Source organism: Aulonocara stuartgranti (genome assembly GCF_965226115.1).
Source record: "Aulonocara stuartgranti genome assembly, chromosome: 14".
NCBI classification, from domain to species: Eukaryota; Metazoa; Chordata; class Actinopteri; order Cichliformes; family Cichlidae; genus Aulonocara; species Aulonocara stuartgranti.
The window spans coordinates 6,682,428-6,694,748 of record NC_138950.1 but is presented as its reverse complement, the minus strand read 5'-3'; the positions used below and the strand labels follow the sequence as shown (position 1 = coordinate 6,694,748).

General features: G+C 40.2%; 1 protein-coding gene across 6 annotated transcripts in view; it reads left to right on the top strand.

Annotated features, from left to right (window-relative positions):
• Positions 1-11,632, top strand: part of aplp2 (amyloid beta (A4) precursor-like protein 2) — a 54,227-nt gene extending 42,595 nt beyond the window's left edge. Inside the window, exons 10-18 of one of the 6 annotated variants that reach the window (XM_082501902.1) lie at positions 120-278; positions 1,380-1,508; positions 3,748-3,847; positions 4,577-4,750; positions 5,429-5,464; positions 6,699-6,766; positions 7,827-7,904; positions 9,165-9,320; positions 9,574-11,632. In XM_082501902.1, the coding sequence (XP_082358028.1) occupies positions 120-278; positions 1,380-1,508; positions 3,748-3,847; positions 4,577-4,750; positions 5,429-5,464; positions 6,699-6,766; positions 7,827-7,904; positions 9,165-9,320; positions 9,574-9,675 (1,002 nt within the window). In that variant the 3' untranslated portion in view covers positions 9,676-11,632. Of the gene's footprint in view, positions 1-119; positions 279-1,379; positions 1,509-3,747; positions 3,848-4,576; positions 4,751-5,428; positions 5,465-6,698; positions 6,782-7,826; positions 7,905-9,164; positions 9,321-9,573 lie in introns of all 6 variants that reach the window. The other 5 variants (XM_082501901.1, XM_082501905.1, XM_082501904.1 and 2 more) reach the window with 5 other exon arrangements.
• Positions 11,633-12,321: the final 689 nt, after the last annotated feature.

Below are 12,321 nucleotides of genomic sequence, written 5' to 3'. Positions count from 1 at the left end.
CTTAACAAGCCTGGAAGGCGACATGAATGAAATTGAGACTTGTGTTTTTCTGTTAGTAGAAACTGAAAGAGTGCTATGCAGTTTAGTGTGCATATGTAAGATTTTGAACTGGTTTACAGCACTTCCAAGCTATGGTGGAGTCCCTGGAGGAGGAAGCAGCCAGCGAGAAGCAACAGCTGGTGGAGACTCACCTCGCCCGGGTAGAGGCCATGCTGAATGACCGACGCCGTCTGGCCTTGGAGAACTACCTGGCTGCCCTGCAGGCTGACCCCCCCAGGGTAAATGGCACACACCTGCTTCTCAGAGCAACTTTGTCATCCTTACCTTTCTCCATCTGGATGTTTCTTTTTCCTTTCCGTAGTCAATTTGAAAATAAATCTACGCATATATTTCTGTCAGGCCACATTTACCACCAATTGCAGCTAATCTCATATCCTGCTAAAAAGAGCCTCTGACAACTTGCAGTCTATCATGAAGAGAATGGATTACTGCACCCATAAAAACACATATCCCCAAATCCCCCAAAGCACAAAGTCAATCACATTTCACCCTACAGCTATAATCCTTGTGTCAAGTTATTTTTAATTCCTTTTATCTAATAGACTTTTGATGCTTTTTGCCAGCACACAGTTTGGCACTCTGTTAGAAGGTGCTGGTCACCTTTCCAATACCACTAATGTTGGGTTTATCAGCAAAAAGGGAATTGATTTAATGCCTTCATTTGTTCTCATTTCAAGTTTAATGACGTTGCCAGATTTAAGAGCACAGCTTTCGTTACACCTCCAAAACTGTTAATTGCGTCATCTGTAGTCTGATGCTATTTCTGTAAGTGCTGCAGAAGATTTTATGTTATGTTTTATGTGAAGTTAATCATTTTGCATTTCAAGCCAGCATTCTCATTGTTCTTCTCCTCGGATATATGACGAGCAAGAGAAAAATAATTTTCACTTATTTTATGTCTAACATAAAGCTAAATGGGTCATTTTTAATGAGAGTCTAAGGAGCTTGGAAAGAAAAGCGTTTGGACTAGCTCCTTAGACTACGATGACCTGGATGACTGAGAACCTTCACAGACTTTTTAATGAGAGGCACATAACAACAAAAGGGCTTGTCATTTTGAGGATTGGTTTCTTAAATAAACTTAAATCTGATTAAATTTGAATCCTATGAATGAAACATTTGGCTGAATGAAAACAATGAATATCACTTTTTGGTTGATAATTAAAAATGAAAAGGGAAATGCATTACAATGCATGTCAATTATACTCTCACGAAACAGGAATATTCAATCATGCAACAGCCAGTGTTATACAGAAATGTTTCCAAGGCCATATTGTACTATTTGACCCAACTGATCACCCTGCCCCATTTTTCCGCAGCCCCACCGCATCCTGCAAGCCCTGAGAAGGTACGTCCGTGCTGAAAACAAGGACCGCCAGCACACCATCCGCCACTACCAGCATGTTCTGGCTGTTGATCCTGAGAAGGCTGCTCAGATGAAGTCACAGGTCAGTGGGTTTGTTCCTGATAATTATCACTAATACCTCATTTGATTTAGGTTAAGAATTGTCAGGGCCCAGAGGTAATGACATAAAATCCCCACATTATGAACGTGTGATTCAGGAAATGTTTATCTTTTTTTGTTAGAATTAATTAGATTAAAACAGCTAATCATTTATCAATGCGTAATATTTTGCATTTGTACAGTTCAATTTTCTTAATTGGTCCCTGCAGCTGGTTTTGACAATGAAGATGTAATGTATTGGACACCGTCTCAATAAATCTGAAACCTCATGCCGAGCCAATCTAAGATCATATACTCCTATTCCTGCTCAGACAAGGCAGGGATAATGATGTCTCCTGCTCATTTCTGCCCTGTTTGTAAGTGTGTAGGAGGTAGAAAGAGTGTCTGTTGCTCTTAGCTGAAGCCCAGGAGGAGTGAGTAGACTTGCCTGATGGAGGGAGGGCGAGTGCTTCATTCACTTAAGCCTCAGCCGAAGATTAACATTGCGCAGGTCTTGTGTAATGCTGGACTCTGAGCGGCTGCACGGGGATTTGGCTAGAAGCTCCTCTATTAGATGTACTCGTCTCTGTGTGTGTTTGTGTGTGTGTGTCAGTGCCCTTCGACACCATTTATCCTCCACCATGACTGATCATGCAGCAGATGGATGAAAAACACAGAGAACAGAGGAACGGAAGAGACTTTCTTTTAAGATAAATAGTTGGATCTGGGAAATGGTGAAGAAAAAACAATCTATGCTGTTGTGCCCTGACAATTTATGTATTTTTTTTTTTTTTTTGCCAAGCCTAGAGCCTCTGTCTTCCTAGACTTATTTTCAGTTTTACCCTCACCTGTCTGACTTTAGTAAGGTTGCTTGATGCATCAAAATTGCTTTTTCCAACATGGGGACAATGTAGTTTCCTTAATCAGAAATGCTTCTTAGACACAGACAGGAAGGTGCCAGCGGGCTGCAGAGCACCTTTAATAGGGAAAGGTGCATCATTGCCATCTGTTGCTGGCGCTGGTGCACTGCAGCCATGTGCTGGGAGATTAAAGCAGTCAATCATCATAGTTGGAAATAAACACCGGTTACCTGCCAAAAGCTGGTCAGCTTTGTCTGTAGGGGCTTTTTATTTCCTGCCAACCATTTTGGCAGCAAGAATACTGAAATATTTCTCCTCTTCAAACATGTTGTTTATAGAAATAGTGGTAGTGACTGGAAATGTTTTTGGACATGCCACATTTTTTAAAAAATCTTTTCCATCAAACGAGTTGCTTTTATTTTTGCAACACTGTGATATGGTGGCGATCATTGGGGCCGACAGGCTGCAGATCCTGTCAGAGCGGCTCGGAGCTTCAAGACTAATTTGAATATTACACGCAGCAACTTGTTTTATGTTTGGAAGTCAGCTGGCTGTGAGCGAGTCTGGATTCATCTCAGGGAATATGCACACTTCCTGAAAGCGCAATTCTTCTCTGAGGCGGCTCTGTTTAAATGTGTGGTCATGAAAAGCTCTCTTTAGTTTAGTACATAAATATGCTAGTTGGAGAACAGAGAGCTGTCTGCCCTCAAGTTTGTACTGTATAGTGATTCATTACATTTGGGGAAAATTTTAAGTCAGTTTCCAACTTTTCCCTTTTCTTTTTTGTCATTATTTTCCTTCAGATTTCAGTTAGATTCGACCTCCTTTTCCTGCTGACACCAATATCTGAAGATTAATTTTAATCGTTTCACACACAGTGACCTCGTGTCACTGTGAACAGCTTCTCTGTGCAAATTTCCAAACATGAAAAGTCAATGCTGTGATCTGAGATATTATTAGGTGACAAAAGGTAACCAGTGGCAACAAAGAGGGATTTTCTGGGATAATCATGTTTGGGTTTTTTTTTGTTTGTTTGTTTTGTTTGTTTTTTTCACTGGTGTATATTCACTGGTTTAATGTTACAGTAATTGAAATGTGTTAAATACCATAAAATTGGCCATTTAAACTAATGTTTCATGATCCAGAAACATAATCCTTCTTGATCATTATTAAGGATTTTTAGGTTTCCTATAAAATTATAAATTGAATTCAATTATGTGTCTTAAATGGGGAAACTCTTTTGGGGGTCTTTGGGAACTGATGCTGAATTTGAATTATCAAAGCGCTTGTCTCCAATTGGTGGATTGGTTTTAATTAAACTAAATAGAATCATGTGCTAATTTCTTTTGTCACGTGATACCCTGTTTATTTTTTTTAATTCAGGTGATGACTCACCTGCGAGTGATCGAGGAGAGGATGAACCAGAGTCTGTCACTGCTCTACAAAGTGCCATATGTGGCCGAAGAGATTCAGGATGAAATTGGTGAGTCCTGTTCAATGAAAGATCCCTGGGCAACTTGATGAAATCAGATTAAAAACAGCAATGGAAATGTGCCAGAAAGAAGTCAGTACGTCACATTTTCTCTGGCTCATTTGGGACTCATTTGTATCCTTTGCCATTAGTTTCTTTGTGCAGAAGGAAATACAAACACTAAAAGAAACCAGATGGAAGGTTTTAGCACTCCAATTATTAAAAACAGAGAAAAGGCTGAGTTGTGGAAAATTGAATACAGCTATGCAGCTGTACATACAGCTATTACTGTGTTTTTAAGGCGCCTCTGCTCACAACCCCTCATTTTTCCAATTAGACCTGTTGGGACGTAGTGGTGCAATTTAAAGCAGACAGTGTCCACTCATTAAAATATTTTTTCTTTTGTTTCCTTTGCTCCGTTAAAGGAACCATAATATAGTGATGCAGCACACGTTAAAGTGGAGTGGGTGCAGTGACAGAACTGGGTCACAGCTTTCGCCGTGCAGTGTTCTGTTGGGAGTTGTGCAGATTTACACGGAAAATAGCTCTCAGAAAAATAATAATTGGTAGTTAGCAGAAATGGGAACAGACGTTTCTTGCAGCAGTTCTGACTGCTGGGGAAAAATATGCTAACAGTAATCAATGAAGCTTATTTTAGAAACCGCTGCTGCTGCCATGTCCCCAGTTTACAGGTGTCGGCATGCCCCAGGTTTATACTCTGTCATTTGCCCTTTTCTGCAGATGAGCTACTCCAAGAGCAGAAAGCTGACATGGACCAGTTCCTGTCATCCATCTCAGAATCACAGCCAGATGTCACCGTCTCATCAGAGGAGAGCGTGGAAGTTCCTTTGTCTGAGGGCAAACCCTACCGGCCCATCCAGGTCACATCCTTGGGGTCCCGTCCAGATCCAGAGGGTGAGCAGACACAGTCACGAGCAAGATCGTGAACAACGCTGTGGCTGTGAGGAGAACAATAGGCCTTACGCATAAGTCTTTCTGAAGGGCAGTGGTGACGAAGCATGTTGCACAGTGAAAGAGAATAGGTTTACATTGTGTTTTGAGCCAAGCAAATGTGCACTGTAGTCCACGGTTGAGACTTATCTGCGCCTGCATATTTCCCACTGGCTTAGCCTTCAACACAGAACTGCTAAGATTTTTTTTTTTTAAAGTCACAAAGCCTCAGGGTCTGCTACTAAGCTTGAGCCAAAAGCAAGAGGGAAAGAAACAAGCAGTTATGGTTCTATTCTTTTTTACATCTGCGCCAATCAAAAGATTGAATCCTCAAGGAGAGAAAAAATGATGGATGGAACGCTTCCAGCGAGAAGGAAGGCAAATTACTAGTAAAGCCCCAAGCAGCATTTAGTATCCAAACCAACAGCCCAGAGACAGAGCTAGCCAATTCTAAAATGGCTCCCTTTCTGGAGTTTAGTTATCTTTATCATTTATTTTTGGATTCTTCCCTGCTGAACTCTTCCTAATCAATTAACACAGCTTGATAATCCTGCCTTTTCTCTTCTTACCTGAGTTCTTTTCTCTTCTCTCCTTTCCCTTTTCTGACCTTCTTTTTTTCTGTTGCTCATTTCAAATGCCAAGGCGATCTATCAGACTCCCCACGTGCCTTCAAGAAAGGTTGGTGCCTCTGTTGCATCTTGTTTTTCTGCCCCCACTCATCTCCCCAAGCCATTCCCATCTACTATTTTGTTTCACTCTGCTCCTTCTCCTCTTCCTTTCGGTATTCTTACTGTTTCTGTTTTATCAGAAGCCGTCTGGTTGTTTTCTACTTTTTTTTTCTGTTGGCCCCCAGCTATGTTTTGTGCTTTTTGTCATACTAGGATTATCACTTCATGGTAAATAACACATTCAGTGGCTTTGAAATCAGGTAGAGCTAGGTCACAATGAGCCCCGCGTCAGAGACACTGTTGTGTGTTCGTTGTCATCCTGTTCTCAGTGCATTTGTCAAAATACCGTAATTATTTCACCTCCCACAAACTCATTTTCCTCCTCAGTTTCCTACTTCCTGATAGAAGTTGGTAGATTTAGTGTCCCTGTTTGAGGCTCAGTGTTTCCTCTGCTGACCCACAGCCTGAAATACTCTGTTTAATCTGTTGATAAATGACTTAAATTCTTTTTTTTTTTTTAGCAAAATAGGAAAACTGCTTCAGGACTTATCGAATCTATATACATGAGTGGTCCCATTGTTCCCATGCTGCTGTGACTGTTATAGCTGGATATAAGATTATGCGCAGCCTGCAGTACAATCTGATAACCTGCCCTGCCAGAGTGATTGGCACCACTGCTCAACGAGGCTTGCAAACGTGCATACTTGTCCCACACTGAATCAGAAGACAGTTTTATTATTCTTAATTGTTTGGTACTGACTAGATTGGAGCACCCGCCGAAGGCAATAAGCTGATACTGAATGTTACTCTCGTTACCTTTTCTGATGTGTTTGTCCCTGGTATGAAACTGTAAGTGTGGCATATATTTTTGAAAATTTGTATGAGTTGAACTACAGTGATACGGTTATGTGAGGGATACAAAATACCAGGATATTCACAGTCGTTTAGTGGGGTCTCGTTCAGTGACTCACTGCATGTTTACAGAGAAATTGCAGATAAATGCAAAGCACCACTTCGAGGGGGCCTTTGTAGAAGGTCAGTGTCATGCTCACAGTGCTCGCTCTGTGCTGAAGGGAAGAAAGGTCTTTGTTGTTACCAGTGAACTAAGGAGACTGATGCAACGGGTGCAAGGACAGTAGCTGGATATCTATGTGCAGCTATCCACCACCGATACCGCCATCCCAGTTTGGTTGTTTGCTTGTGCTAACTTACTGTTATTGACTGTGCTCCTTTACCTCCTCCAGGGTCTGCCATGTCTGGCTTAGATGGTTTAATTGGTGCTGAGGAGAGAATCATCAACAGCAAACCAAAGGTCAGCGAGAATGTGGTAAGAGCTCTATTGTCAGTTTGTGATTGTGTTCGTGCCTCAAAACATATTTTTCTTTCTGACTTGAGAGAAGCATTGTTAAAGCAAAACACAGGACACGAACAGTTAGATATCATTCCAGCAACCCCAATTTGATACAGTTGTGCTGATGAGACAGATTAATGAGTACACTGTGCTTTCACATAGCTCTTAAGTTCAGCATTTAACGAGACAGATTATTCCAGTAACTATGTTGTCATAGTTACAGCTAACTAACACTGAGCTATTTGCGTGTCGGCGTTTGGCTTCTGCCAACCGACCCTCATTCAGATCAACTCCACACTTTGTTCAGCAGTCATTGCATGTTACTTTCCTTTGCCAAGCGCAGCAGTCTTCTTCATGGATTTCAAATTATGCTTGGCAGCTGTGTGCGCGAGTGTTATGTTTGCTGTTTCGCATGCTAATCCAACATCAACTGTAAAGCTGCGTGTACTTTTACGTGTCTGTGTTAATGTGAGTTGTGCAAGTTTTTTGAGTGCATGCATGTATTTTTTTGGAAATGCTAGTGGGTTTTTGTTTTTTTTGTTTTTTTGAAAGCGAAGCAAACTGGAAAAAAATGTAAAAATGGTGGTGACAGCTAAAATGTTCGTCGTGGTTATGTTCTGTGACAAACAGACTCTGGAGTGCTCTGTCTCTACAAACAGCAGATTTAGTTTCTGCCTCCTGAACACACCCACTCCACTCATCGTGCTTATTCTTCAGACCGGGGCTCTCAGTAATGAGAGGCTGACAGTCTGCTTAGAAAGACTTGTTAACTGTGTTCCTAGAAGAAAGTCTGTTGTTGATGCTTGCAACCCCCTTCCCTCTCTCCTTCCAGTTTGAACAAGACAGCTCCAAATGTATCATCACCCAAACACAGATAATCCTTAACAGTTTACTGCGTTGCACATTCACACCCTCTCACTCTCCCCCGCCTCTCTCTTCCTATTTCTCTCTGTCGTACATGCACGATCTCACACACACGTTGTGGTGAGTGTAACCTGGGCTCCCCTGTCTGTGTTGACAGGTGATTGATGAGTCACTGGATGTTAAAGAAGTGGTTTACAGTGCAGAGAGAGTCAGCGTTATGCATGATGATGAGCTGGTGAGTACAGCAGCACCCTCCAAAGGGCTCTCTGGGGAACTGTAGTTATCAGTAGTGGGAGAAGATGAAAGAAGGAGGGAGTGTGGGAGTGTGCAAAGACACCAGTTCTGCAGCTGATGGTTGTGTAAATAAAAAGAACAGAATTTATTTTTTTAAAAACAACAACTGCACTGAAACAGACCCCTGAACCCCTCACTTTTATCACCATATTTTGTTGAGGCTAACTTGTTTTGGTTATTTCTGCATGGGTGCATGCTTGTTATGTGACTGTATTTGAATGTACACATTGAAAATCTCAGTTCATATGATGGATGTGAATCCACACAAACTGGGCGTGCTCAGCTTATGTGTGAGACCGAGCGGTGAAATCCCCTCCCCCCCCTTACCCCAGTGGCTGTCCACATATGATTAGTTTGTGTCATATGTGTCAGGTTAGATTGTGAAGATGAGCGGAGGTGACTGCGATTGTGTGCATATATCGAACTAGCCAAGATACTACACAATCCTCCACAAAGATACCTGGCATGCATGTGCACACACTATTCACGAGTCAATCGTGTCCCAAAGAACAAAAAAACTGATTTGTCTCTATGGTTTCGTAACGTAGCTTAAAGAGTCTGCTCTTTTCCACTTAATTTATTTTCTAATTTTAAAGCAACTTTGAAGGATGGCTGAAATCTCATTTCAGTTCACTCTTGTTAATAATTTACTGTCTCGGGTTTTAAAGGGAAATTCTTACATGAATTACATTATGACTATTGATCGTGATAACAAATTACACCTCATGTCACAGTTGCAATTGATCTGATTTTATTGATTTAGCAGTGAACCACCTACAAAACTTCCCCAAAAAACGATCACTGCCAACAGTTCTCTTTAAAGGGACAGAGAGTAAGCAAAGGCAGTAGTGCCTTGGGAATCTGTGCAGCTTTGGAGGCAAACTGCACAGCATAGCAGATCTACTTTCAAATGATACGTTCATATTCATGTTTCCACTCATTATATGCATATCACAGAAGTAGCAGCTACTACAAGATTCCTCTGTACCCTAAACATAAAAAGGTCCAGGGGAATCTTGTGTTCAGAATGGCTAAATAGAACGAGGTAGGATGAGGTAGCTAGTACGTACATGCAGTGTCTTCATTATTGCAGAAAAACAACTTCGCTGTTTCTTTTCATTGCTTCAGTGGTCTGCTGTGTTTGCATTTGTTGTCTCCTGACTGCTCTCCCTGTCTTTCCCTGACTCATTCTTCCTGTTAGGAGTCCTACCGCCCTCTGGGAGAAGACTTCAGCTTCGGTAGCAGTGCACTGATTGGCTTGCTGGTGATCGCAGTGGCCATAGCAACTGTGATTGTGACCAGCCTGGTGCTTTTGAGGAAAAGGCAATATGGCACAATCAGTCATGGCATTGTGGAGGTAAGCCACCTGTTATTTGGAGGGCGCATAACCACACAGCAGAGCTCTCTAATGAACTGTGGCTCTTCTTATTCCAAGTATCAGCTAGCTATTAAATTATCAGAATAGAGCTGGATATGGAAATGCAAATTAGATTATTGTCCCCCTGCAGCATTTATGTATGCCACAGCAGGAAGAGTTGTCATATGTAGGCCTTTGTAGTGGTCTTATTTTTTAAAAAGTGCATCTGTCTATCTATCTCTCTATCTTGCAGGTTGACCCCATGCTGACACCAGAGGAACGACACCTGAACAAGATGCAGAACCACGGCTATGAAAACCCCACCTACAAATACCTAGAGCAGATGCAAATCTAACCAGAGCCTACATGGGGTGCTGTAGAGTGTGATAAGAGGATGGCAACCGAGGGGAGCATACTACTGACCAACATGATGCTATTGTTAAAATCATTTGCATACATCCAAACTCCATTTACTGGTTTGTTCAAAACAATCCTTAAGTAATGCTACTACTTCTACTACTGCTACTATTGTACTATAGTGCTCTTTTTGATCATGTTTCTTTTTAAAAGGTGATGTATTTGCCAGTTTGCATAATGGAAAATGTGATTCTGCAGATTTATCTGTAATTATCATACAGCTATCTCAGATCAAGATGTATAACTTTTTTTTTTCCGGACATTTCTTTTTTTTTTTTTTTTTTTTTTTTTTTGAAAGGCGAATCATATTAAATTTTATTATTTTTGAGCAGCCATCAATAAACCCGCTTACTAGACACTATGCTTTTGTTTCCCCATCATGCAAAGTGTCATTCATGCAGTTTCTGATGGTATTCTCAAAACTAATTGACGTTTTGTTCTTTTTCCTCTCGATAGATTGCTTGTATATGAAGGTTCTTTGTACCAATTAAAACGTTTAGTGAAACAACAACTGAGAAAAAAGTGAAATCATGAATTATTTACTTTCTGTTCTTTGTTATGATAACAAAATGCTGTATACATATACAACTGAAATATATATAAGAATAGATGTTTTTATTCCACCTTTTTTCCCCCAGGGGAGATGTTATGAGTTGGCTTAGGGTTCTTAGCTTTGTCGTCGTGAATGTTTGCAGGCACACAATAAGAAAGCTTCAGGAAAGGTGTGCACAGGCCCCCAGCTCAAATACATCTCACAAACCCTGCTCCAAACCCCTTACTAAGTGAATGTGATGATGTATTACCTTCTGCCCACACAAATATTTTATCATTAGGGAAGTTCAGTAAATAAAAAGACTTACTGATATGTGTTACATAGTTGAATGTATTATGGAAGCCATTTCCATGCTATGTATTTCACAGACGCCCTTTAGGTTTTAATTTCAGTGTAGTGTCACATAGACTGAGGTGTGCAAAGACATACCACAAACAGACAATGCTTTGTTTTTAAAGGGGGTTCTTAAGTGTTGAAGTAAAAACACAGTATAAGTGAGGCTACTCTGAATACAAATTTAGGAATGATGTGCATTCATATTCTAGCTAGCTTTGCTGGTCATAAAGTAAAGAATAGTATGGAAACTTATAGCAGTGCTAGTCCAGAGGCACAAATAAAACAATATGCGTAGTATGGAACAAGAAATCTAGGAAATGACTCAGTCTACCTTTTTGTGGAAAAAAAAAAAAGTATGAATTTTGGCTGGTAATAAAATTTTGCTTTTTTTATTGGGATGTGTAACAAATTTTGCAGTGTTGATTTTAGGATTTTGGCACTGGGACATGCTTGGGCCGGCCATACATCAAAGCCACCTGAAAACAGTTTGGAGCTGGAGGGCTGTGCAGGCAGACAGAGACACACAGAAAGTTGAAGCTTGGAGAACTGGTTTCTGGAAGAAAGATTTTAAAAAAGCAAACTTGTGTAATTTTACAGCTTAGAGATCGACACAAACAAGTAAACTGAATCCTAGGATCCTCTTTTCTCTCTCTCTTTATCTTAGTATTGTCTTTGTATGCCTGTATAGTTGATGTTGCAATCATGGCTTTTTTCCAGAGGATTCCATGTGGTGTGCATTGTTCTTATATGAAAAAAATATATATATATATTTGAGTTTTTTTCTTGTTTTCTATTTTTCTTTCTCTTCCTGTGACAGTATCTCTGTATGTGACTGTCTCACTATGCACCCAAACGGCTTCAATCTTGTAATAGCCTGCTTGATTGTGGAGGGGACTGGGAACTAATATATTATGCATATTAGTGATTTAAAACATTTTGATTGACACCAGTGGAAACAGATTTATGGTTACAAGGGGGATACACATCAATAAACTCACAACTTACATATGGGTGTGTTGTTTTTTTTTTTCATAAATAGCTTTTTTTTGTAGTGGGAGCAAAAGTTAATACTTAAGAAGTGCTTTAATTGGACTGTCAAAGTAATCTACACATAAAAACTCAAGGTAGAAATAATAATAACACTAATTTCTGTTTGATCGGCTGTCCAAAATGTAATCATGTTTAGTTTAATGAAAACCAGAAAATATAAATTTATTTTTCATTGCACTAAAATAATCACTTCAATACGGAAGAGCGTTAGGGCCACTGGAAAAAAAATCTTCAGAATTCAAGAAAAGAAGAAAAAAAAGACGTGTCCACTTCCCCCCCCCCGTGGCCCTAATCCTCTTCCGTACTTCAACTAGTTCAAAGAGTTCTCATTCATTTTCTGTTTCAGACGGATTCATCAGCTTATATCAATCCGCCATGTTCTGCGGTTTGATACTCTGGTTGAATGAAATACGTCTCGCGGACTTGTTTCTGTTTGGCGGCATAACAAAACCGTTTCACTATAAGAAAAAAAAAACGCAGGTGATTCAGAAGTGATTCATCACTGTTTCACGAATAAGCCCACGCAATCACATGACTGATACTAACTATAAGTGAAGCTTTAACATAATTATAAAAATCACACAATTAAATCATTGTCCTACTTTAATTATGCTGATATTTGTAGAAATCCCAAATATAAGATCA